Below are 25,596 nucleotides of genomic sequence, written 5' to 3' on the forward strand. Positions count from 1 at the left end.
TTTAGAGTTACCACCCAAAGCCAAGTTCCCACTTTCTCCACAAGGACCAAAATAAACACATAAGCACCAGTGTGTGTGTGTGTGTGTGTGTGTGTGTGTGTGTGTGTGTGTGTGTGTGTGTGTGTGTGTGTGTGTGTGTGTGTGTGTGTGTGTGTGTGTGTGTGTGTGTGTGTGTGTCTGTGTGTGTGTGTGTGTGTGACATCTGCTTTGTTATTTCTTTGGTTTCTCCTACATTGTAGAACAAGAAGAACACAGACTTGTAGACAGGAGCCTCACTTGAGACAAGTGTTGCAGTCTCACGTCTCACTGTCCAGCTTTTCCTCTCAAGTTGTAATTGTGGTCTGCACCTTAACTCCGATCACGTCTGTACATTATGCAGGGCAGAGTTTATATGCATGTATATGTTGGTGTGTGTGTGTGTGTGTGTGTGTGTGGGGGGGGGGGCATGCAGCTGCTACTGTCTGGTCATGGGCATTTGCAGTGTGGTTACACTGTGACGTCTGGGAGATATGCGCCACGCCTCATCGCCTCGGAGCATCAAAAAGATTTGTCTTATGACTACATGAGTCCCTCTTGCTCCGCTGGTTCGGACTCTACTCTGCTGCTGTGGTCGGCTGCTGCTGCGTCTCGGATTTCTCCACTGGTGCATACTGGTTTACTCTGTTGATAAGCATCGACGTCGGAGGGTGGTCAGTTAACGAAGCAACACAATAAATAGTAATAAATTAACTTTTCTGGGATGGACCTCCCTCACACAGTGGTTGGTCTGATGATTCATCCACATGTCGAATTTAGAACAGAAACGTGAGAAAATGGCAAATAGAAATAACTTGTACATGTTTTGTGTGAAGTCAACTGTGTAAAGGAAACTATTTTTAAAGTCACAGTCGATTTGATATACACTTAAAAACTCCCTTTACAGAGTCAGGATGTTGGTCAGACTTGATTTTAGATGTAAAGTTGTGTAGAGCTACAGTTTCGTAATTGTGTATGTGCACGTGTTTGTGTGTACAAACATGCATCAAACCCCACGTTTGCCTAAAGGGTCGGGGTTGGCAGATGCAGATTTAGATCCGTACATGGGGGGGGGAGTTGACTTCGAGGGTGAGAGATAATGTGATGGGAGGCAGAGTGAGAGAGAGAGAGAGAGGGGGGGGCAGCACACCCAGGAGACGAAGAGGGAAAGAAGGAGAGAGAGAGAGAGAGAGAAGAGAGGGAGTGGACAGGGACTATACGAGGAGCGCTGTGGAGGAGACTGGTCTGAGCGGGAGCATGAAGTGGCCCACGGCAGGCAACGGCCCAAAATAGAGCCCCCTGGTTGTTTTTGTTTTTCTTCGTCTTCGTCTTCTTCTTCTTCCGCTTCTCCTCCTCCGCTGTCAGAGGAAGAAAGGGAGAGGTTTCCCAGGAGAAGCTTCACTGCCGGACACGGAGCAGTGAGCTGACGCAGGGAGCTCTGCAGAGATGAACCGGGGAGGGTCTCTGAGAAGGCGGCTCTCCTCGCTGAGGGGGGCATGGCGATGGAGTACGGGTTACCTTTTCAGGACGGTAGGACGAAAGTGGAGGATGGATGGATGAATGGATGTGGAGCCTCATGACCGGAGGGGTCCCCCCTGGAAACTAGTCGTCACGGGTCGTGTAGCTTCTACTTTTCTCTGTGCGCTCCTTTCGCTGCTTTGTATTTTTTTCTGCCATAGAAAAAGTTTCTCTCTCTCGATTTCTACACCAGCCCCAACTTCTTCTGCCTTCCCTCCCTCCCCCCTCCCTCGTTCTCTCTCTCAGATGGTTAATTTGTACGGCCTGCTTGTAAAGTCAACCTCCCCAGATGGTTTTCATCTGGAAACAGGCCCGCGGGACCCCCCACTCCAGTTCCCACCCCCTCCTCACCCGCTACCTCCCCCCTCCTCCCACCCATTGCAAGTTCTCAGAGGAGAGAAGCAGGCTTTAGGATGCGGACTGCGAGGTGTTCAGGAGCTTATGTCTCTAAAGTTGTGTCCACTGCTCTCGATTACTGATCTGAACCCGAGACAAATATGATTCATGATTTTCCTCTGTTGCTTCTTGTGGCTCGTATTTAAAAATAGAAACTTATCTCATGATTCAGGGCAGTGTGACGCTTCAGAGTTTAAACTTGAACATAATGTCTTTCACTTCTTTTAATGACAAAAACATCTGCGTGACCACAGGGAAAGTTACTGTCTTGTTTCTGACTCCAGCTTTGTTGCGATGCTTTTTTCACTTGCTCGTATGGTTGCACTCTAAGTCCAGAGCACAACAACTCAGAGTAATGTGAAGAGACAAAGTGTGGGTTCACTTCAGCTCCTCCTGAACTCTTTGTGCTCTTCCAGTCTCTAATTAAGATGCTGCTATTTTCTACGTGTGTGCTGGCTCAGCTGGTGGCACCAGATCATCTCGGTATCTCTTCACCGGCATTTCTCAAACACGATAACCTTAAAAGTTTTGTTTGCTGATGCACAATAAGACGTCCGGCAGCTCTCGGGCGTCCTCATGCTCTGTCTCCGGACTCGTCTTTTTAATCCTTTAGTTATACTCTAGTTATACTCAGTGAACTTTATGGCCCCTTGCAACCCACTCGCATGTTTAGGCCAAAACAAAGACAGAAATGTGGGGGGGTGGGATTTGGTTTGTGTCATCTAAGTCCAAGAACAGACTCATGGGAGATAATGGGAGAAAGTGCATATGGCTTTGTTGAAGTGGGAAAAGAAAATAACCCTGGGAAACATGATCTAAATAGTAAATGTCTCATATGTGTTCATCGACCTACGAATTCCACGATCTGTCTGAATGTGGAACACACTCCAGAACCATTCATCTTATTGACTTCACACTTGTGTAACGTGAGTTGGCTGATGAAGTGCAGCTGATCCCCGTCATGGCAGCAACATTCATAGAATCACTTCTAGCAAGTTGTCCTTAAAGTAAAAGCACGTTTGTTTTGTTGCTTTATATCGAGCTGAATTACAAAGCTTTTATTTTTTAAATGAAAAGTTGTGAACTTGGGTCTGAAGATTGTGTCAGAAATAGCCAACTGAATTTAATTCAGTTTGAAATTCAGTAAATCACTCAAACATATTTATAAACCACACATGTGAACAGTAATAAAGCAAATTCAGTTTCTTATTAGATAAAAAACATTGACTATCAAATCTTCCCTGCAGATAAACCGGGTAGGATGAACACAAACTTCACTCTGCACCATAGACTGTTTACAAAAAGCTCTGCTCACGACATCCAGCACACAAACAATAAAAAGTGAGAGAATACTGTAGAACTAATTGAGGAGGACTCACTAATGACAAGGACAAATTCTGAAGACAACTCAAATTAAAGGTTTAGAACACGCGCTGCACTAGTTCACACAATTTGGATCAAAAGCTTGCACCTCTTTACCCATCACTTGATCCAATTATAGTTGAAATCCAGCATCAGGGAACCTCCTCGTAAAAGAGGGTCTGACTTTGCTCCCCCCCCCCCCCAAACACAGGCAGTTCTACATGGGGCCAGATACGACCACAGCAGCAGTTTAAATAGCCTCCCTGTCGCCCCACCCAGACATTAGTGAAGATAATCTCGTCTGTTTGCAATTACTGGACTTCGGTCTCGACGTGATCCACAAACCTTTTACTCTTCAGGCAGCGCCATGTGTTGCTCTGACAAAAATCCACAAAATGATAAGATATCACAACTGAAGAATTTCTGATATAAAACCCAAAACTAAAGATTTAGATTATTGGGCTTATTTGATATTTAGATTTTACTGCTTTAATTGACTCATTAACACTCACATATTTAACCACTCACACATGTTGTACACTGACCTAGAGTCAGGAGAGCAGCGCGGGCTGAAACTCTTCCACGCATAGCGAGCGGCACTCTTGACACTGGTGGTTAGCCAAACCAGTCTGATCTAATGGATCATGATGGATAACAGCCCCCTCCTGCGTGCATGTGACCCAAACACCACAGGCGAGTGAACAAGTCCACATGGCCTTTGACCCCCCCCCCCCCCTCCTCGAGCTGGTCTGAGGGGGAGGCAAGTCAGGCCGGGCTCAGTGGAGCCAAACACAGTCGATCACCTTCAGCCACACTTCCTCTGCGAGGGCAGGGCGCTCACACGGCGCTGCGCGGCTTCGTGTAAGACGCCGCATCCCGAGGTTCACTGCACATTCTGTGCATTGTGGGTAAAGTGCATTAAAATGTGGCGTGGAGCAATGATCAGAATTCGTCTCTGTGGGTTTAGTGAAGGGTTCCTGTTGTATTAGAAGCATTGGAGCAAGTTGGGTCATAAATGAGTTTAGCTCCAGGCTCAGTGCAGCTGAACTGAGTCCCGCTCTGTCAAACAGTTCCCACGCACTCGGCATGACTTTCACAACTCCGGAATAAAACATCAAAACCTCCAGAAACCTATTTATTTCATTTAGTGATCTGCCAAATTTCAAACTCTTCAGATTCAACAACAGAAACAAGACTGAACCCGTGTGGAGACGCCAATCAAAGATCTTTACTGCAAACAGTAAATCACTGCACCGTGATACTGTGACTAAATCCACCATCGATTCTGGTGACATAATGGACTTTATTTGTTATTATTATTAATAGTCGTATTATTAACTATTACCTTCGCTGAAGAAAGTTGTGTTTCGTTTTTTTTAACCCTGTCACCAATTTCCCAGGGAACAATTCATGGACCTTGACGAAAACAAATCTGGCAAACTTTATTTAGGACTGAAATCTATGAGTGTTATTTGGGGCAGCTTGATTAAATATAAGGCGACTGTTAGCTCTAGGGGAAGGTATGCACTTTACATGTTATTGTACTTTATTGTATTATATGGAAGTCTTGATAAAACATAAAACAAAGGTTATGTTCGAAGGACAAACATCATGACTTGTTGTCTATCTCACCGTATTTCACAGAGTCTTTACACATTTGGATTCAGGAATTGTTTGTCACCTTTATACACCTTTCAAAATTAGAACTAATTCAGAGATCTACATTTAAATATTCAGGCATATTTAGAGATCTGATTATAAGTGTGTGCAAATTGGTCGAGCTTCATTGAAGTTAAGGGGCCAGTTGGTTCTTGGTGGAGGTTTGTGCTCTACTCAGTTCCACTCTAGTGATTGAATATTGTGCCAATGATGAAGCTCTGGTGTTTTTCTTTGTGTTTTTCAGGGCTCAACAAAATCCACAAAGAGCATGGAGTCACGGCGCCGACCATCAAGGTAGAAGCTCCTCTCTTCTCCTCTCTTCTCTTCTCTTCTCTTCTCTCTCTTCTCTTCTCTTCTCTTCTCTTCTCCTCTCCTCTCTCTCCTCTCTTCTCTTCTCCTCTCCTCTCTTCTCTTCTCTTCTCCTCTCTTCTCTTCTCTTCTCTTCTCTTCTCTTCTCTTCTCCTCTCCTCTCCTCTCCTCTCCTCTCCTTTTGCCAAAAGTTCTGAAAGACAATGGAGTTGGAAAAAGAAAACCAAACAAACCTTTTCCATCCTCTCTCAAATTCCGCCTGAAATATTCAATATTTAAAATAAAAGTATGGATGTCAGAGGATATTTGCTGTTTTTTAAAATGTCTTATCAGAGGCACAATTAAAGCAACATGCCCTGCCATTGACCTGGAACTCACACTGCTTTGCTGGACAAAAATATATTTGGTGTCGACCCCGCTCACCTCGGTCCCCAGGGGGCCACAGATGTTGCCAGTTGTGTAATTAATCTGTAAAACCTGACCCCGCAACAGTTCACGTCGGAGCGCCGCGCTCAGCCTTGAGTGACAGTTTGATCTGCTCAGAGTAAAGTGAAGAGCTCATAAAAACATCATGTACACAAACTACGTGTGAGTTCATCCAGTGAATTGGATTACACTCAGTTAGAGTCGTGTTAAAGCTCAGCAGCAGCACAGTCATGTGATTGGTTGTCTCTTATGTAAAACCGAGGCTGAATGAAGTCCAATCAAACCGGTAGATCCAGTCAGGCTGAATAACATATTTCAGATAATTACAGAGGAATATACTTCGTTAGGCAAAGGGTTATTTAATAAAGTGTGCAACAGGGCGTTAGACTTCACGAATCTTGCATCATAAATTCTTATGTTTTGAAATGTGGACCTTTATACGATGTCCTTTCAAATGAATGTCTGGGAACACTGAGAGAGGGTTTAGACTTGATCCTTGTTAAGAGGTGAAGTTACATTAACTTTCTACATCTCAGCTCCAAAGAATACATCTGGGAACAAATATTTACTGTTTGTAAGCCAGATGTTGTTAATGTTATTTTTTGACGAGAGGACGTAACATCATTAAGAATAAACCTCGGATTTAAGATTTGCCTTCAAACTGCACCAAATCTTTCTTTGGCCGTTTAGCGGCAGCACAACAAGCTGTAAACACAACTGTGACATTTTATTTATCTTTATAAACTTGTTGTGGGCTGGAAAGTCAAAATCAATAAAAAAAAAAAAGGGGCTGAAAGCTCGGACTGTGAGAGTTGGGTGATAATTCTCTGTGGGTTTGTCACCCGGAGCAATAACTTCCACATTACTCAGCTGTTGTACGCAGTCGAAAATGTGAATATACAGTGTAGAGGGAGTTACTCAAATCCAAACTGACAATTCACACAAGGTGTTTGGGCTGAAAATAATCATAAAGTCGTGCGTTTGTTTGATAAATATCTAATTCATAGCAATAAAGCTTCATGAGAAACTGTTGGTATTCACCCATCAGAAACAGGTTTGATCACAACCCTGGATCAGCGTTTTAAACAGTAGAGAGAAAGTCTTAGTTGTTTCTCTTTATTACTATGAAATATTCTCTTTTGTTAGAAATATCTGGGCAGGATTTCTTCCCGGGCCTTCTGTCTCAGGTTTCCTGATAAAACATTCCTGCTTCACAGTTGGTGTTTGTCCAAATGCTCCAAGGAGATCACTGCAGCTCAAATTGAGCGTGATGAGATAATGCATCATTCGTCAAATGCGATATGCAGAAAAAAAGGGCAAATCGCTTCATCTCTTCAGCCGACGTGGAGCAGGTTGGAGCTCAGCCGGCCAGCACATGCTGGCGGATCTGGAACAGCACCAAGCCACTGGTCTGTGCTGGCCCAGGCTGCACCCAGAGGCAAAGGATTTATACATATGCAGAGATGGACAGGAGAATGGAAAGAGCGAGGCTGAGAGAGGAACAGACGAGAAAGAGAAATGTCAAGAAACAAAGAGAGAGAGAACACACCAGAGAGATTCAGGTTGAAGGAACAATGAAAACAAAGTCAAATGTTTTTTTGCCAATTCCACAACATAAGAAAACACGTTCTTCAGCTGAATGTAAAAGTTAGATATTAATCGTGGCACATGAAAGAGAACATGTGCGGCATATCGGTTTCTCCCTCTATCTCCAGTCATGGATAATATTCAGTAAGCATGTTTTGAGTGGGTCCAGATGTACAGTTACAGAGCAGGTTACAGTGTTTGCATGGCGGGGCCGAGCCGATCCTCCCTCCCAGACATATGAGCAATTTCCTTTAGGGGCTACTCACCGCTGACAAATGTGGGAAATATGCTGCAGACTGGGCGCTGAGGGTCCAGACCCCCCCCCCCCCCCCCCCCCCCCCCCCCCCCCCCCCCCCCCCCCCCCCCCCCCCCCCCCCCCCTTAACCTCTTCTTCTCACCCTCTGTGTTTGGTTATTCCCCTCTCTTCATATCCTCACTGTCTCTGCAGACATGTGGGAATGAAGTCTTGAAAAGGACAAGACCCACGGGGACACTTAGAGAAACGCTCCTAAAGTGGGAGAAGGGTGTTGAAATGGAAGCAGTGTGTCGGGTTCTGGGTTTAAGGGACTTCTGAGGGTTTTTCGAGGGCATTTTAAGTCTTTATGTGATAATAGAGTGAAGCAGAGATAGAAAACAGACCTGCTGCTCAGGGTGTATGCGCCCGTGTGGTTCAGCCATCAGGTCATCTGGGATTTGAAGGTTTTCTATAAAAAGAATGAATGAATTAGGTTATGTTACGTTAGAATAGGATTGGTTAGTTTAGGTTAAGTTAGGTTAGGCTAAACTTAATTACCCACAATGTGGAAAATTGTCTTTCACTGAACAAAATAAAATTAAGAACATAGATTACAAAGAAAAACAATAGAAAAGGCATCACCTGTATTTAACACTTCCAGCAGAGGATATAGTCATATTTATGAATTATATATTTATAATATGAAATATGAAAGAGAAGAGTATCTATCACTTTTAACTGAGTCATGGTAAATGAGAAATGTTGGCCTCTGTTAAGATGCGTGATACAGACACAGCTAGAAAAAAGATGGGCAATTAATAAGCAAATAATTAACTTGAATAGAAATTAAATAAAAAACTGCCTCCCAGAAAAATGTGCAGTTGTTAAATCTAGGCCTTTTGTTCTGGTTTAAGCGAGCACACACCAGCTGTTCTGGTAAACACGGTCGCATGTGTAGAAATCACATGTGCTGCATGACTGAGTATTAAATTCTTCTATCTCTCGCTGTCCAGCAGTTGTTTTGTTTCTGCACAGCGGGGCCACTGAAATGCACCAAACCGCCCAGTTTGGTGCATGAGTCTTGAAAGTGACCCGCAGTGAAGGAGAAACCGCTTCTCTGTGTCTCTGACAGGAGCGCCAGTCTGCTGCAGGCCCTGGAGGAGAGCTACGAGCTGGACCTGATCTACATCACCGAGAGGATCATCTCCGTCTCCTTCCCCAGCAGCGTGGACGAGCAGAGCTACACCGCCAACCTGCAGGAGGTGGCCTCCATGCTGCGCTCCAAACACGGCCACAACTACCTGGTACGGCTTCCTGCGAACACATCTGGACGACCCTGGAGGCAATAGAGCAATCAACCCTCAGAATGAATGAAGCAAAGCGTGAAGGATCAGACGGGAACATTTAGTCATCGCAGCTGCTCGGATCAGCCGATCGTCAGCTGCTTTTCCTCACTTCCAGCCACATGCACATTCACACAGCGCCGGGGTTTTGGAACACATGTATCTGTTAAACTTGGGGGGTATCTTTCCTCATGCATAAGAGGAACAAATTATAAATATAAATACAAAAAATGTAACCTTTCAAAGTAACTTTATTAGAGAAAACTGGATTTGCCCAGCATTACAAGAACAATAACGGTTCTTCGTGTTCATGTCTTCCAGATAGATAATCAGCTAACTTAGCTCCCACCATCACACAGCTACTGAACCAGCTCTTTAAAAAACGTGCAAGGGATGATGATGATTTGTAAAAGTGAAGACTGACCCACAGGCTTGAAACATTTCTCCTCCTCTTTCTCTCTTTTTCACCTCGTCCTCAGCTCTTCAACCTCAGTGAGAAGCGTTATGACATCAGCCAACTTAATCCAAAGGTAAACCCGACAGCTCCTCTTCCTCTCTCCTCTTCTTCTTCTCCTCCTGTTCTAGTGTCGTGTTACTACCGATCTGTCTCCTTCCTCCTCAGGTGTTGGACTTTGGCTGGCCGGACCACCACGCTCCTGCCCTGGACAAAATCTGCAGCATCTGCAAGGCCATGGACACTTGGCTGACCGCGGACAGCCACAACGTGGTGGTCATACACAACAAGGTGAGACAACTTAGAGACGAGTGGATGCTGTGGGAGTGGAGCACGTGTCTCCAGACAGTAGAGGGAGCTCTCAGGCTCTTCTGAGGACCCGCCCCCCCCCCCCCTGCAGCTTTTCTTTATGTGTCTGTAATGACGTCCTCCCTGAGAGCAGCACTGACATACAGGGCAGAGTGTTTGTGTGAGAGTGTGTGTCTTTGTGTGCTTGTTTGAGTCGGTCTGTGCTGGACGGGGGTTAGGAAAACACAAATTAGGGAGGGCAGGCACACCACTCATCAGGACCGTTTAAGTTTATTTACCCCTTTACCCTTTACAATGCCATAAAACCTGGACTGACCAGTATTTTCCTGTTGTTGCCTAAACTTACTTACAACACATTATACTCTTGTGGCGAGCCGCACTCCTCTGGCTCCCACATACGCTAACACAAACCATAAAGAGTGTATTTCAAATACAACTGCTAGGCCGATGTCCCAGATGCACGACCTCATCATTCTCACGTTAACCCCACGGTGTTCCTGATTGTGTTGTGCAACGGGCAAGAATCAACCATGGGATCCTGAGCCTCCGTGCCTCATTCCAGGACGTTCCCACAGGGAGGTTGCAAACAAGTCGGCTGCTATAACGACTGGTGTTGTTTTCCTGGGAGTTGAGCAACGCTGGTGATGAGAGCGTAGGCTCAGACGTTGTGGTGGTCACTAAGGAAGCAGGGCCGTGTTGGGTTTCCACATATCAACAAATCATTTCCACTGCGCCCCGCGCTGGTTTTAAGTGGCCACAGTATTTATAACGCGGAACGCACTTATTCTCCACAGGCATCCTTGTTTTAAAGATGGATTGATGGATAAAATGAATGGAATTCAAGACTGGTTTGTTGCCATAGTAACACATGCTTGGACAGCCAGTAATTTTTTGACCATATAAATAACAGGTATAGTCATATATATATATATATATACACTTGGGTAATGTAAGCAGTCTTTAAAGGGATATTCCACCAGTGTTACACATAAAGCTCTGCTGACGAGAGGCTTGATTTTCAACCTGTGAAAACACCATTAAAATGTCCCTGAAAATATAACCCTGATGATGTCATCGGGTTATCTCAGCTGGGGCTCGGGGATTTTAGATGTTTAACAGAAAGCCTTTGTCACTGGGCATATAAGGGGGGGGGTTAAACAAAAAGATCCAATTATGCTGCATTATGGGAAATATAGTGTCTAGTCTTTTTAATAACGGACCTGTACGAAGATGTTAAAGTCAGAATATCTTTGGCTCTGAGGTTAAATCAGTTTTAATCCGTCTCCTGTGAGTCGTCCTTCTCCTCTCACATCATCCCACTTGTCAACATGCTCTTGTTACGTTGAGGTCACTTTTAGAGTTACGTCAGTCTATTAAACTATTTTGTAAAAAAGCTGCAGGTCTCAATTGTGCGTCTGATTTCGTGAATAGGATGAATGCATTTCAAACTAAACCAGAACGACATGACTTCAGGGCTACCCCCCCCCGGTAACTTCATCAACAGAAAATGTACAATTACACTGAAAACCTGTCACAGCATTAACCTGTTGGATAAAACCCTGTTGATTTACGTCTTTTCAGGGCAACCGGGGCCGAACTGGAGTGGTGGTGGCCGCCTACATGCATTACAGCAACATATCTGCAAGGTAGGTCTTTTATACACCGGCACTGATTAGCTGTACACTTTGCAAAAGGGTAAAGACAGTCTGAGAGTAAGAGAGCGAGAGGAAGCACAACGATTGAAAAGAGAAAATTAGAAGTGGAAAGAAACCGAGAGAGAAGGGGGGGGGGGTAGAATATATTATTAGGCAGGCATGAGAGGAAAACTAGATAAACCCAGATTGTTCATCATAAGACCAAAGCCCACATCTGAGGAACAGACAGAGATGTGTTGAGCAGAACAGGATGAGAGGAGGAGGAGGAAGAGGAGGAGGAGGAACATGAGACTGCAGAACAACACATTTATTTGGAGAAATCCAAACACAACTATTTGATATGATAATTATGAGCAGAAAGCGATGAGTTAGCGTTAACTACCACTGCATCATAAGACTGAAATCATACACACAAGCGTCCTTTTTTTCCTTTTTGTTTTTAGATTCACCGAAATAGAAAAACTGTTTTGTAGTTTGTAAACCAACACAAACAAGTAGAGGAGCGCATGACTCCCTGTTGTTTTTTTAGAACAGCGATAATTAGCCAGGGAAAGAAAATGAATACATGCTCATCTCTTCTCTGTAAAAAGAATTAGATTTCTCTCTGTAATCCCATCATCCCACAAGTCAATTCGAAGCTTTGGTGAAGTCCATTTATAAAACTGAAGTGGCAGCAAGAAGCCAGAACATGAAGCAAAAGTGACACTCGCCATAGAGGCCTATCTTCAGTCTGTAGTGTGATGTCTGACGTTAATAACGCTGTAAGACGGTTTTGTGTATAATACTGTGGTCCGGCTATGTAACTGTGATTAAAGCTGCACACATACTTGGTGTCGTACATGTAAAATTTGCCGACACTGTAGATTTGAAAGACATTTGTTCTTACCAAACCTTTCTGTTGGAATGCAGCGCCGACCAGGCTCTGGACCGGTTCGCCATGAAGCGCTTTTACGAGGACAAAGTGCTTCCTGTGGGTCAGCCATCGCAGAAAAGGTCAGTTTTTGCTTCACTTCTTGTTTTTTCAAAGTAAGATTTGACCCCGAAGTGAACTAACACATTCCCGAGCTGTATGAATCCACGTGGGGCCACTTGATGACAGTGGAACAGGTTGGAAAACATTTGTCTGTTTAGTTGGGACCGGTTCCTCGTGACACATGAAAACCCAGAAGGTCTGAATTTCGTGATGTTGTCATTGGTTCACCGCAGTTTCAAAATGGAAAATACTTGACCATGGTGTTGACTGCTTGTTTTGATATTTATTGGAGGGGGGTCCTCTCGTAGCGGGGGAGTTTAGGGGGCAGAATAATACAATAATACAGGCTTAGACTTTCATCCCTTTGTTGGAAAACATTAGAAATCCTTTGAAGGAAAGGGACCGATCATTATGTCCATGTCCTCAGGTATGTGGAGTACTTCAGCGGCCTGCTCTCCGGTCACATCAAGATCAACAACAAACCCTTGTTTCTTCATCACGTCATCCTGCACGGGATCCCCAACTTCGAGTCCAAAGGAGGTGAGATGTCGCTCACGGATACTCACTCACACATCAGCATTTCCGTGCACCTCATTTATCTTTGACTTTCCGTGTTCCAGGTTGTCGTCCATTTCTCAAAATCTACCAGGCCATGCAGCCCGTCTACACATCTGGGATCTAGTGAGTCTTAAAAACGTTCTCGCACTCGAATGCTTTTACAAGATTCTAGGGATCGCAAGCTCCTAATGGCTCAATAATAAAAAACCCTGATTTTCCCTTTATAGCCCCTCCTGTAACTCCCCTGCCCCCTAACACACACACACACACACACACACACACACACACACACACACACACACACACACACACACACACACACACACACACACACACACACACACACACACACACACCACACACACACACACACATCCCTCTTGCCAGTTTACACTCACATTATTTTATTAATCTAGCCTCCCCCAGCTGCAGGCTCTTGTTTCCCTACTTCAGATCCTGCAATCTCTCCTAGTGTTATTTGGGACTGGAGAGCCAATGAAACAGGCAGACAGGCATCTGTGTGGACGCCTGAAGGCTTTTCCTGCCAGAGGACCCCGCTGGTTCCCAGGGCCAGACAGGAAACAATGGATTCTGAGGCTTTCTGTTGTTGTTTTGGGAAGAAGGGAGGTTTAGAGGAGAGGATAGGAGGGGAGAGCTGTGCTGGGTGAGGACACACAGGCGCACAGTCTACATTTACATGGCCACACATACACTGGTTGTCATGGGGTGAATAATGAAAATCTGATGGATCGTATCAGAAAAACATACATGCTAAGTCCAGATCCTGCAGTTTCCAATAATAAATGGATAATATCTTCAACGGATTTGAATTATTTCACCCATACCTGTCGGATTGAGGCAGAACTTGACTTGAAGATGAGGTTAAAGGCACAAAACAGCTGTAACACAAAGTACAACACTCTACTGTCTTTTCCTGTCTGCTGCTTGGTGCTGGGCAGATAGTGAACAACACATTTATCAGAACTTGTCCCTGCTGCAAACAGCTGAGGTTCCAACACGCCACAGAACACACACTGCAAAGTCAGGTGATCATTCTCTGTGGGTTTCTTACTGCAAACAACAAACTTCTACAGCACACACACACAGTCCTCTGATTCATTTCTTTTACCATAAAGTTATGTCTTAGATCAGCTTTCGACCCCACCTTCTTCCCAGAGCAGTTGTTAAGTGCTTCAGAGTTGCTTCTGTAAATAGTAGACCCCGCTGGTTTGAAACCGTTTCTACTACGTCCATTCTCACAACAGTGTCGGTGCCATAAACACTTTTACAGCGCACAAAACAACCAAGTGTGAAACATTCGGAGCTCGTACACTTCCAGACTGTCAAACCCTCCCAGCCCCAAATTCCCATTCCTCCCCACTCTCTCTCACATGCTCCCCATTAGCACTCGCCACCCTTTGATCCCACTCTCCCAGTTTAGACAATCGTGTCGACACTAATACCCCAAATTAGCCCAGAATCGCACAACTCTTACACTTTGGGATGGCCACTGTTGGACACTCGCAGCAATAAAGATGATGTGGATCATGTGCACTTACTTATAACCAGACAGGTAACTTCAAATAGAAAAAGCTGAACTGGGGCAGCACTGTGTCAATTTTCATAGTGATAATAGTAATAATGATGAAGGCCGATGATTTATCTGACATGTTGCTTTCTCTTTCACAGTAATGTTCAGGGCGACAGCCAGACAAGCATCTGCATCACTATCGAACCTGGTCTTCTTCTGAAAGGGGACATCCTGGTAGGACCAACACAAACACACACACACCACACACACCACACACACACACACACACACACACACACACACACACAACACACAGACACACACACACACACACAACACACACACACACACACACACACACCACAACACACACACACACACACAGCAGCCAGAGCTTAACGACAGAGTTAAATACTGGTTTAGCGTCTCCGCTGTTTCAGTCGCATTCTGTGAATTTAACGAGGAAACGAGAAACTGGAGACACACCGCCACCGATTTTGTTCTTGTTCTCACGTGTGAAACCAATAACAGGGGAAAGTTTATTGTCCTACTTATACCAGAAGGATAAAATGGGAGCTAAATGATGATTATCACAGAACGCCCACGAGAGCATCTGCACGGATGATGCACAGAATTTTATAGTTTTTTTTACTGAGGGAATCCTGTTGGTTTTTTCCAGTCTGACGTCGGGGTGTATGTACTGTATGCATGTGCTGCAGCGGTTTATAGTATCCATTCACAGAAAAAAAAAAAATAGGGCCATAAAAAGCAGGGGAAAGACACTTGGCCGGGTCCTATACCTCAGTTTATAGACCCTCATTAGCACACAATACGTTTCCTGGAAACTATGATGTCAAAATGGCTGTGGGCTTTCCAACAGCGTTTGGAGCACGGCCCTAATAAGACATGACATCAGTTTGGAAAAGGCTTCTTTTCACATTTTGAGGGAAATATATAAAAGCAGAGCGTAAAAAAAAAAAGATCCTCAGTAAAGTACCCCTGCTTTATATTTGCATGTATTTTTAGCAGAACAACTGCACAGATCAGCAAAAGGTCTCTGCTTCTGCCGTCATTCGGACCATAATGTTATCCATGAGGTGTCCTGGGGGCTCGGCACGGAGGCACGGAGGATTTCAAAGGCAGCACTTACTGTGCGCTCGGGGCTGTTCCGCTTCGGCCCCTCAGAGCTCATATCTCATCCTTTATTTAAGACGGACTAATGGATTCTGCTGAATGCATCATCTGACTGAGCCACCGCCTGCTGATGCTTGTTATTATTCAGATAACATGGAAAATGGGAACTGCAGCCTCGCGGCCAAGCGGGAGTCGGCCTGGAGTGTGCTCCGGCATATTTCAAACTGCAGTAGTGTGTGTTCGTGCAGGTGAAATGAGTTGTGGATTTTGTGACTGCTAATAAATTACTAACTGCAGAATGATTAAATATAATATATATATAATTAGGGAGGAAAATCTTTCAGGTTTTTTTCTCTCACTGGCCAGTTAAGAGACATTTTAGTCGTCCAAAAAAACAATATACTGTAAAATACATCTTGGATGGAGTTAGTTCCACATTTCAGTTCCTTGCCGAGTGTTGGATGAGAAGATCGACCCCACTCACGTCTTTCTTGTGAATATGAAACAGTAGAATAAAGACGAGAACGAAGGGGAACAACTGCCCTTTCACACATGAACAAAGCAGCAGATTCTCTCCTCACAACAACACAGATATCTGCAGTGCATCAGGTGACGGGTGCTGCAGCAGGCAGAGGCAGGATGTAACCTATTAATTCTGCCGTGAGTGCTTTTGTTTTGCCTCGCCGCAAGAAAGTGAACGAGCCTAATGCTGTCAAACTTTTAGAGATTATCCGATCGCAGGAGGGAGCTTCGGTGAAAATTTAATGTGGTGCGTGAATACGGTCTCAAAAGCAGCATGTAAGCCCAAAATGAATGTTTTCCTTCTTCTGTTTTTTGTTCTCGAACTTGGCCCAGCAGCATTGTTTTCCTCTTGAAACGGACCCCTCAGTGGGAGGTTCACCGACTCCAGAGAGCTGTGCTGAGCCACAGGATATTTTACTTTGCCTTCCTTTCATCCTCGCCCCTTATATGTCTTGGTCTGATATGGCTCCACAAGTCGAAAAATAGGTTTATTGAAAGTAGCCAGTTTTCAGTGTAGTAGACAGATAATTGTGATATTTTAAATGCTCACATTCATTCTAGCAGTGGGATGCTTCTCTATTATTCTTTACAGTTGTTTAGGTTTTACTGTAAATCTTCCTGCAGTACCTGTAAATGTGAGGTCCTTGTAAAAGCCCCGCAGGTCCGGGCTTCACATCAGGGAATCGGCAGGAGGGAGAGAGAAGATTTTCCCACGTGTGGTTTTAGTATTGCTCTTAAAGCTGTTGTGCAGGGAGAAGCAGTGCAAGATAATAATGTGCGCGAAGAGGCCATACATCGCGAGGGATATATATATAAAACGCCTTAAATGCTTTTTCTAGCTGGGAGCCAGGGTGGTGAAAGACCTCGCAGTGAATCAAGTTGACAGGTTTCTGGCTCGCGTTCCACACAGATCCTTTCATATTGTGCTCACTTGATTTTGTGAGTGGATCAGCCATTTGATTCTGCTTTTGTTTCTGCTGAAAACAACATTTCTTTTGTTCTCATCAAACCCGACACTTGGTGTAAATAAGCCCCGACATTATTATTCATTCGGTGGCACTGCTCGATACAGTATCGTTTAAATTGTCTCCTCGTGCTTTTTCGCCCTCCAGCTCAAGTGCTACCACAAGCGCTACCGCAGCCCGTGCCGAGACGTGATCTTCCGGGTGCAGTTTCACACGTGTGCTGTTCACGACCTGGGGATCGTGTTTGGGAAAGATGAGCTCGACGAGACGTTCAAAGGTAACGGATGTGGGATGAAAACAAGTTCCTCTGATTCTCTGCAGTAGATGTATTTCCTTATAACCTGTGTGCTACTGTAATGACTCAGAAACCTTGGGCGCTCTTTTTATTTTATGTTTTCTGCAGATGACAGGTTTCCAGAGTATGGAAAAGTGGAGTTTATTTTCTCCTTCGGGCCAGAGAAGATACATGGTAAGCATCAATGTGTCTGGTTTTCCACAACATTCATTTTCCTACTACACTTGAATGTTTGCTTGAGGTGATATCTTTTGAGATTGAAAGACATTCACGTTTCTGCTCTGCCTCTTTGTACTTCTGGTCAAGGTATGGATCACCTGGAAAACGGGCCGAGCGTGTCGGTGGACTACAACACACAGGATGCCCTGATTCGCTGGGACTCGTATGAAAACTTCAACCAGAGCTGTGAGGACACCGCAGACGGTAAGCGCCGTTCGGCTGATGGAAGTAATGAGCAGTAACTCACCTGCAGCACCGTTGGATGTTCAATAAGATTCAATAACTTCTTGATGAGATTATTGTTGAAGATAAATTTAATATAATTCAAAATAAACACAAAATAAATGCAACACACAGAGACGGTACAGGCACACGCCCCTCTTGTGTGTTGTAAAGTTAACAAGACGATAATTACAATAGCTCTTTACAGCCATTGCCCTTATGGCCACATACACAAATGTGCAATAACCTGCAAGTTATTCTGAGTAAATTATCTCATTTAAGTAACAGCCGACACATCAGATTCATGCATGTGAGCTCTAACTACTTGATGACTTTAGCACTCCTGTCAATTGTGACACGCTGCAGCAGAGGTCCACACGAGGTCAGTGAGTGGACATGCTCCTCTCATCACCTATAAGGTGGCTTTACATGCATGTTACACACATGTGACTGCGGCAATGTGTTTTAATGTGCTTGAGAGGAAGCTGTGCTGCTATTCTGGTCTCATCCCTCTCACTCACCCACACACACACACACACACACACACACACACACACACCACACACACACACACACACACACACACACACACACACACAAGCCCAGACATACACACACACACAACACACACACACACACACACACACACACAAACGGCCTGTAACCAAGTCGACCCCTGTAACAAGGGTGTGTTTGTCCTCCTGCGTGACACAGAGGACAGATTCAGCCTCTGTCCTGATGGACTTTAAAGACTTGTTTCACACTCTTATCTTTTTAAAACTCCCACGCGACCGGGTCAAACTCAGGTCACGTTTAAGCTCATGATGGAAACACACAGAGTTTCAGTTGTGAATCAACGCAGATACACGACGTGTGGAGGAGCATCAACGTCACCCTGAGTCTGCATTGAGAGATGCATTCCTAGATGTAAATGGTAAAATTGTGTTTTGAAAGGGAGGAGAGACATTGGCAACGCTGAATTCATTTGTGGTGAAACTACGGCCGCAGAGAAGCCAAAGGCCCGGTGGGACCGGCTTCTATTGCGTCCCAGAGCGCCGTGCGAGACATTCCTGGGTTTCGCCACAGGCGTGGACGGAGCCAAACTATCGAGGGAGCGGTGGTCACTCTGTGGCCAACAACGCTACTTTCTCCGCCACCCAAAAAAAAGGAAGAAATGCCACGCCCTTAGTGAAAGTGGCGAGCCTGTTGTTTCGCCTTGGAGAGCGGCGGCCCATGTTTGGATCATCAGTTTGTTTTGGAATGACTATAAGTAGAAAACTTGTCAATAACACTCCTTTTAAAGAGGAATTTATTACGTCTGTGTGATGGATAACGTCCCCGCCAGAGGAAATGTGCTGTGACCTGACCCAGCACTGACTGTGGCTCCAACAGAGGTTCAACCACAGAGTAAAATCTGAGTTGAACAAATTAATGATCATATTCAACAAGTGAGGAATTCCAAAGTTGCAGTTCAGAGCATTTTTCATCATCTCAAAAGTGAAAAGGACAAAATTACATATTTTGGTTTAAAAAAGGAGGCTTTCTCTATATTAATGTTCTTGACTCCTCCTGTGTGTTTCTATTAATCTCCCGTTATTAAAGGTCAGAGGTTGCTTGGCTTTTATCAGTTCCCATAAAACATCATCCCCACACTCGGGGGGGCTTGAAATAGGCCTTGCTAAAATAGCATAGGTGTTAGTCATTCCGTCTCAGTGGAGGTGAGTTGTGTGTGTGTGTGTGTGTGCGGTTGCTTGTGTGCCTCATTTTGCCTTCTGTCATCTGATGATATGGTCAAATCGGAATTAGACTTCGGTGAGCTGGCACACACGCACACACACACACACACGCACACACACAATTTCAACTTTACATACGAGCAGAAACACACTATAAATATAATCAACTGCACGTACGCACGTACGCACAAATGCACAAACACACACAATCACCAGCTCTTATTTTAGCTACTTGAGACTTGGAGAAGTCGATAAGACTTCAAGCAAGTCCCATAATAGCCTTTTGTGCCTTTTGTGCTTCATTCAGCCGGCACAGTGCACGCTGAATTTTCAATGAGCTCGACTTGCAAATGGCATTTAAAGAGCGTTTAAAATGGTTCCCTCTCACAGAGACAAGGGTTTCCAGGAAACCGGAGTGTTTCCACTGTCATTTGGCTTCACACTTGTTGGTGCTGAAAAGGCAGTTAGCTCCTCTGACAGAGGAGCAGTTAGAGCCCAGAGGGAAAACGGGCGAGGATGTGTCTTTGGTTAGGAGTAAAAAGTATTGTTGTTGTTGGATTCGCAGCGAGTCAGGGTTGCAGTTTGCTTTTCTGAGCGCGAGGCTACTTACAACAGTTCTTTGCTTATCAAGGCGTTGCACAAATCCCAAAATGATGGGGTCAGTGTTTTGATGGGACGGACGCTGGGGGAGCGATGTCTGTGTGGTCGCTGGATTCCAAAGATTGATGTCAAACTTTCACTACAGCTGCTGTGGGTCCATGTCAACACGGTGTCTGTGTATTTCTGTCTTTCCTGCACCTTGTAAAAAAACAGGAGCAAGAAAATACACAAAACATTTCAACATTTACACAATTCACTCATGCAGACATCGGCTTTTACACATAATTGTGTTTTAAAATAAAGACACATAATATGATCAAATCCTTAGTTGTCAAAGAATATATTTTATCCTTATCACCTGTTACTTTGGTGGGCAAGGTCTCAGGATCATATGTTACTCATTAATCTCTTCACATGTTTTTTATCTCCTTATTTTTCTGGAACTGAAATAACTGAGCCACAGTGAATGTGTGTGTGGCAGTTAGACTGGAATTGATTAATTGGTTAAATATATATATCTATAACATATTGTCATATGGGGAGATGTTTGAGGTATGTAGTCTCCCCTCATTGATATAAATGGGATCAAGAGGGAGAACTTTTCCTCCATGAAACTAAAACATAAACCTTCCTCTTGAGCTTTATGTTTTACCGTCCAAAGTGACGGTTATTTGGTTATTGGCTGATTATTGATGTTAAATCATGGAATCAGTTCTCAGAGAATCCCCTCAGAGAGCAGGGCCTGTCCTCTCAAACCTGACTGGATCAAATCATTTGCCATGAAGTCGTTTCTGACTGAAAGATCAAGGTCTGTATATACACTGAAGAAAGGATCCTACTTGGAAAGATTGATGAGTTTTGACTCCGCTGGCTCATTCTCTGCATTTTTGGAATAATTGCGATGAGAGATTGGAGAGTGAAACAATTAGATGCACACTACGAGAAAGAGAGAGAGAAGCAGATGTCGCAAGTTTTAAACTGGCGTCTAATTCCGCTCCATTGTTTCTCTGTGCTGGTTTAAATAGACCGTTTCCAGAGAATCCTCCTCTCGCCTCCGAGGAGCTGGAGGAGTTAAAGGCTGGAAACTCCTCCACTGGCGTGTGAAGCTCTTTTGTGCACACATTCACAGGAGGAGGAGTGACGGAGAATGTCATTGTGGGCTTGTCTCTTCACTGCTGCTCGGGCACAGACAGTCTCTTAGAGTCACTACGGGGCCAACGTGCGTCCAGCGATTCTCCGACCTCCGACTGCGAAGTGAGGCAACTGGCGCCTTGATTCAAGCTGTGGAGGAGTTCCTCCCTCAAACCCGTGTTCAGTCTGTCCTGTGCTCTTCACAACGCTGGAGAGAAACTCCGTCACACATTTAACAGCTGACGTCTGTGGCAGCATGTGAGTAGCTCGCTCGACACTCTGGATGTGGGCATCTGAGGCAAGAACCTTTATTTTGTGGGCATGTGCTCAGTGAATGATTGACATCAGGTTGTCTATTATCCAGGCGTTTGGCCACACAGTGTTTTATTTGTTAAATGTTTTTTGTACTGCTTCAACCAAGCAAGTGATTCCTCGAGGTTTTATCTTTTCCACGGCTTTTATCCAATACTGATGACATGTTTAGGTGCATTGCAGGAACATACAGTATGTGAGTCTGTTTAAAGTGGCCTACAGGATCTAATCTGAAGTAAAATGGGTAGAAAACACAAGCAGGCAGATGATCGTGCAGCCGTTCAACCCTGATGTTGACTTAATTTATTCAAAAGAATTAAGAATGTAAACTGCGAGATTTTGACCTACAAAAATACATCTCAAGTTTTGATTGAAATGTGAAATTGAGTTTTTAAAGGTACTGTGGCAATTTCTAGAAAGAAAATGAACCAATTTTTATTTCTAATGTCTCTGTGTACGCTTACTTTCTAAAGGCTTTAAGTTACTGTTCCTTCAAGCTCCAATACGCTTTCCCCTGTGTGGCCTGTGTCTTTGTGCCGTTCTGCACTTTCTCTACAGGAGGTTAATGCTTCTTCTTTGTTCCCTTTCACATTAGTCGCAGGGCGATGTCTGTGTTTTCATCCCCACTGTCTTAACTCACCCAGCAGAGGCGACCGTGTCGGCCCTGGTGGACACAGACTATTCTTTGCTGCATGCTTGTCGCACAAGACCGGGGTTTAAATGAGGGCGGTTAAATTTAAGTGTGTATTTGTGTGAGGTACAGACAGGGGTCTGTTTGAGGAGGAGTTACATAATCCTGGTGGAGATAGAAATGGATGCAACAGAGTGATATCATGGCTGAGACTGTTTTCTACATTATATAATAACTCTGCTTGCTCGTGGGCCCCTCGGCAGGGTAGGTACTTTCAAAACGCATCAACTTTGCCACCGATTCCCTGTGGCCACTTTGTAAACCCCTACAAACTTATAAACCCTGTTTTTTGTTTGAAAACTCCTGGGCTACGTTTTAGTCTCGACGGGCAGAACCTGAGATGTTGGAACGATGATGTAGACACTTACAACCACTTGCTGATTTGGGACTTTTCCCTGTCACAACATCGCGTTTGCTGATTCGTCAGGCTCCAATCACACGCCCCCCTTTCTGGAAGAAAACAATCAACATTAGCCTCAAGTACCAGAGTAGAACGCAACGTTGATAATCAATTACAAGCTACATCTGAACCTTCCTGCACCTGAAACTTCTGTCTGTGACTCTGACTCCCTGATGCTACAAAGCAATGTTCAATGCAATCTCATCGAAACAGACTCGGGTCATTTCCCCAGAGAGATGCGGAGGTGAAACGTCTGGATCCTCTGTGTTGGCAACAGGCTTCTGCTCTATCAGTCCCTCAGTCTGGCCTGAGGCTTTAGGGGGATTACGCTGCTTTGACTCCAAACTTTCTTTAGATCAGATTGCATAATAGCTAAGACAGAGAAAGAAAGGGCACTGGTGAAGACTGCAGTGGACACAGAGGGAATGTTGTGTCCCTGTTTGGACTGAGAAGGGCACAGGGACAGGGACAGAGACAGGGGCCACTGTCAGGCCGCTGTCACTGACTGTGGGCGAGTTCAGATGTGTGTGTGCTACATCGATTGTGACAGGTACTAACTTTTTGTTCAGTTCTCTCGGTGGTACAAACAGATTCGTAGTGCACTTGTGTTTGTGTCGTACTTTATTGTAACGGTTTCTGTAACACTCTGATCCCAGGAGAGAACAAGGGCCAGTTATCATTATGACGTTTGAGAACAAATATCTGACTGCATGAAATACAAAACTAAATAACAACAATTTATATCCAAAAGGTCTAAGATCAGCTTCACTGTGACGTCATAATGTTCTTGGAGAAGACTTTTCTGGCCATAACTCAGGGACATGGAGGGGAGATCTGGTTTTTCAGTGTTTGGTGATTTTAACTGTCCGGCTTTGGGAATAAGCAAAGTTTAGGGAATATTAGTTGAGGAAAAAAACCTAGAGTTGTACTTTTATTATACTCCGTTTAGGGTGTGTTATGTCCCGGGGCATCATTGGAATTAGTTACTTAGCTAATGGAATTGCCCTCTTCCTATAGCCAAGAGGTGGGTGGACACACAAGAGGAAATTGACATTCATGGTCTCTGCTCCCTTCTTCTTATCTTTCTTTTTAAAGAGAGTCCTAATCATGCATTGCACTTTCCTATTACGGTTTCTTAACTTCCCAAGAAACAGAGTTTGGAAAAGCAGCATAATGTGATATCCTCCTCTCCATCTTTAGGTTAATGATAGTGACACTATACACGAGGACAGGGGTTTATCTGGTGAGGAGATGAAACTAGGTGGTAATTTGTCATACAACACAAACACTGCCTCATTAGCTTTGGAAATGAATTGCATTTTTAGTCCTCCTCTCTCTCTCTCTCTCTCTCTGTCTCTCTCTCTCTGTCTCTCTCTCTCTCTGTCTCATAAATGGTGGAGAAGTGCGTTGGGACACTGGAAATTCCACATCCAAATAATCACCAAACATTTTTGTTGCCTGAAGGCACATGAAAAGTTTCTTGACAGTTAAAGCCACCGTAAAGAATCATATTGATGCAGCTCTGGTACCAGTTTGTGTCTGGTCAGGAGCGAGACCAGCTTGTGCTGTGGCATTTACCAGGATGCTGATTGTAACGGGAGCTGACAGGAGTCGCTGTAGAAACCACCGAGACGAGACGAGCAACACTGGACCCACCGAAGCTTCTCCTCACCTCTAGAGCGAGATAGACAGCTCATCAGATGCTCTTCCTCATTTGGCCCCCCAGGATTTTCCCTTCACAGCCCTGCTGCTAACGACTGTTAATGACTTTTCCTGAGACGGAATGAAACACAATACTCTGCATGGATGAACTGTCTGGCTGATAAATAGTTCATGGTGTGTGTGTGTTGTTGGTGTGTCTGTACTTATGTGTTGTTGTTAGTAGGATGTGGGACAAATATAGTCTCTACCTCGGACCAACACTGGCTGAATGTATCCTAAGTGGTGTCAGGTTACAGTTTATGTTAATGAACACTTTTAATATTTAGGCCTCCATATGTTTGAGAAAAATTAATTGACTTTGTGTTTCACTTTGAGCTTATTTTTGGACTACGAATAATACAGCATCTAACCATGGCATTGGGTCGGTTGTGACTCGTTTTTTGAAGGTCAAGAAACACCCGTATTGATCGATATCTCACTCCTGCCTCTTTGAAACCTCCATCCATCACCTGTGCTTTGTTTCCTCCGTCTTAGCACAGTTTGCACTCTTCGCACATCGATTTGCAGAATCTTTGATGCATTTTTAATGAGCTGCAAGTGAAGTGTTCATTAAGCTAGAGCGGGTTTTGTGTACTTACATTTGACTCAGCATTCTGGGGATATGGATGTTGCAATAGCTCAACTGTTTGCTGCAGGTTTTCTATTTCCTGCTGTGGCTTAAAGCTCTTTTGACTTTAGTTAATCTTGCTTCTGGATGAATCTGCACCAGTCAGATTCGTTCAGCTCAAAGATGGAGCAGCCTCCTGGGTAGATCATTTACGAGGCCACATTATTTCTGTAATAAGTGTCCTTGAGCTGTCATGTACAGTAAAAACATGCTTTGTATTACAAATCAAGACACATGAAGGTGTACAGCAGCTGAATGTCCTCATCTGTTGGCTTCTTGAATGTTAAATCACTGGCCATTATAGCCTGAGCAGACGTTTTGAAAATGTTTCATGGTTGTTATTTAGTAACGTCGCTCTTGTAGCCAGTGGACATGGACCCCCAACTGTGTTGGAATGCCAAGACATTCCCTCACGCGCGCACATCCACTAGTAAAGAGCAGCACATGGTGTGTTTGTCCATGTAAGCTTGAGCGGAAACATTGCTATTTCCGCTGTGAAGGGGGTATCTATTGCCACATGGGGTCACAGCTCATAGTTCAGAGATCAGGAGGCTGCACAGTTGCACCATCTGGGCTGCAGAACCTCGACATATCTGACAGAACCTTCCAAGTGCAGCACTTTGTATTTTGTAGAGTAAAGTTTTGCAATTCATTTTTTTGCTGTTGTTTTCCCAAAGCATGTTGTGTTTGTTTTTCTGCCTCACTCTCTT

General features: G+C 44.4%; 1 protein-coding gene across 18 annotated transcripts in view; it reads left to right on the forward strand.

Moving 5' to 3' along the window:
* Nucleotides 1-25,596, forward strand: part of tns1b (tensin 1b) — a 136,027-nt gene that overhangs the window by 88,827 nt on the left and 21,604 nt on the right. For 14 of the 18 annotated variants that reach the window (XM_034573502.1, XM_034573507.1, XM_034573509.1 and 11 more), the window contains 12 exons: nt 5,195-5,244; nt 8,640-8,811; nt 9,330-9,380; nt 9,473-9,595; nt 11,195-11,259; nt 12,178-12,261; nt 12,669-12,781; nt 12,862-12,922; nt 14,489-14,564; nt 17,099-17,228; nt 17,355-17,420; nt 17,547-17,669. In XM_034573502.1, coding sequence (XP_034429393.1) covers nt 5,195-5,244; nt 8,640-8,811; nt 9,330-9,380; nt 9,473-9,595; nt 11,195-11,259; nt 12,178-12,261; nt 12,669-12,781; nt 12,862-12,922; nt 14,489-14,564; nt 17,099-17,228; nt 17,355-17,420; nt 17,547-17,669 — 1,114 coding nt within the window. Of the gene's footprint in view, nt 1-1,204; nt 1,546-5,194; nt 5,245-8,639; nt 8,812-9,329; nt 9,381-9,472; nt 9,596-11,194; nt 11,260-12,177; nt 12,262-12,668; nt 12,782-12,861; nt 12,923-14,488; nt 14,565-17,098; nt 17,229-17,354; nt 17,421-17,546; nt 17,670-25,596 lie in introns of those variants that run through there. The other 4 variants (XM_034573503.1, XM_034573519.1, XM_034573520.1 and 1 more) reach the window with 2 other exon arrangements.

This window comes from Hippoglossus hippoglossus, chromosome 21 (genome assembly GCF_009819705.1).
Source record: "Hippoglossus hippoglossus isolate fHipHip1 chromosome 21, fHipHip1.pri, whole genome shotgun sequence".
NCBI lineage: Eukaryota > Metazoa > Chordata > Actinopteri > Pleuronectiformes > Pleuronectidae > Hippoglossus > Hippoglossus hippoglossus.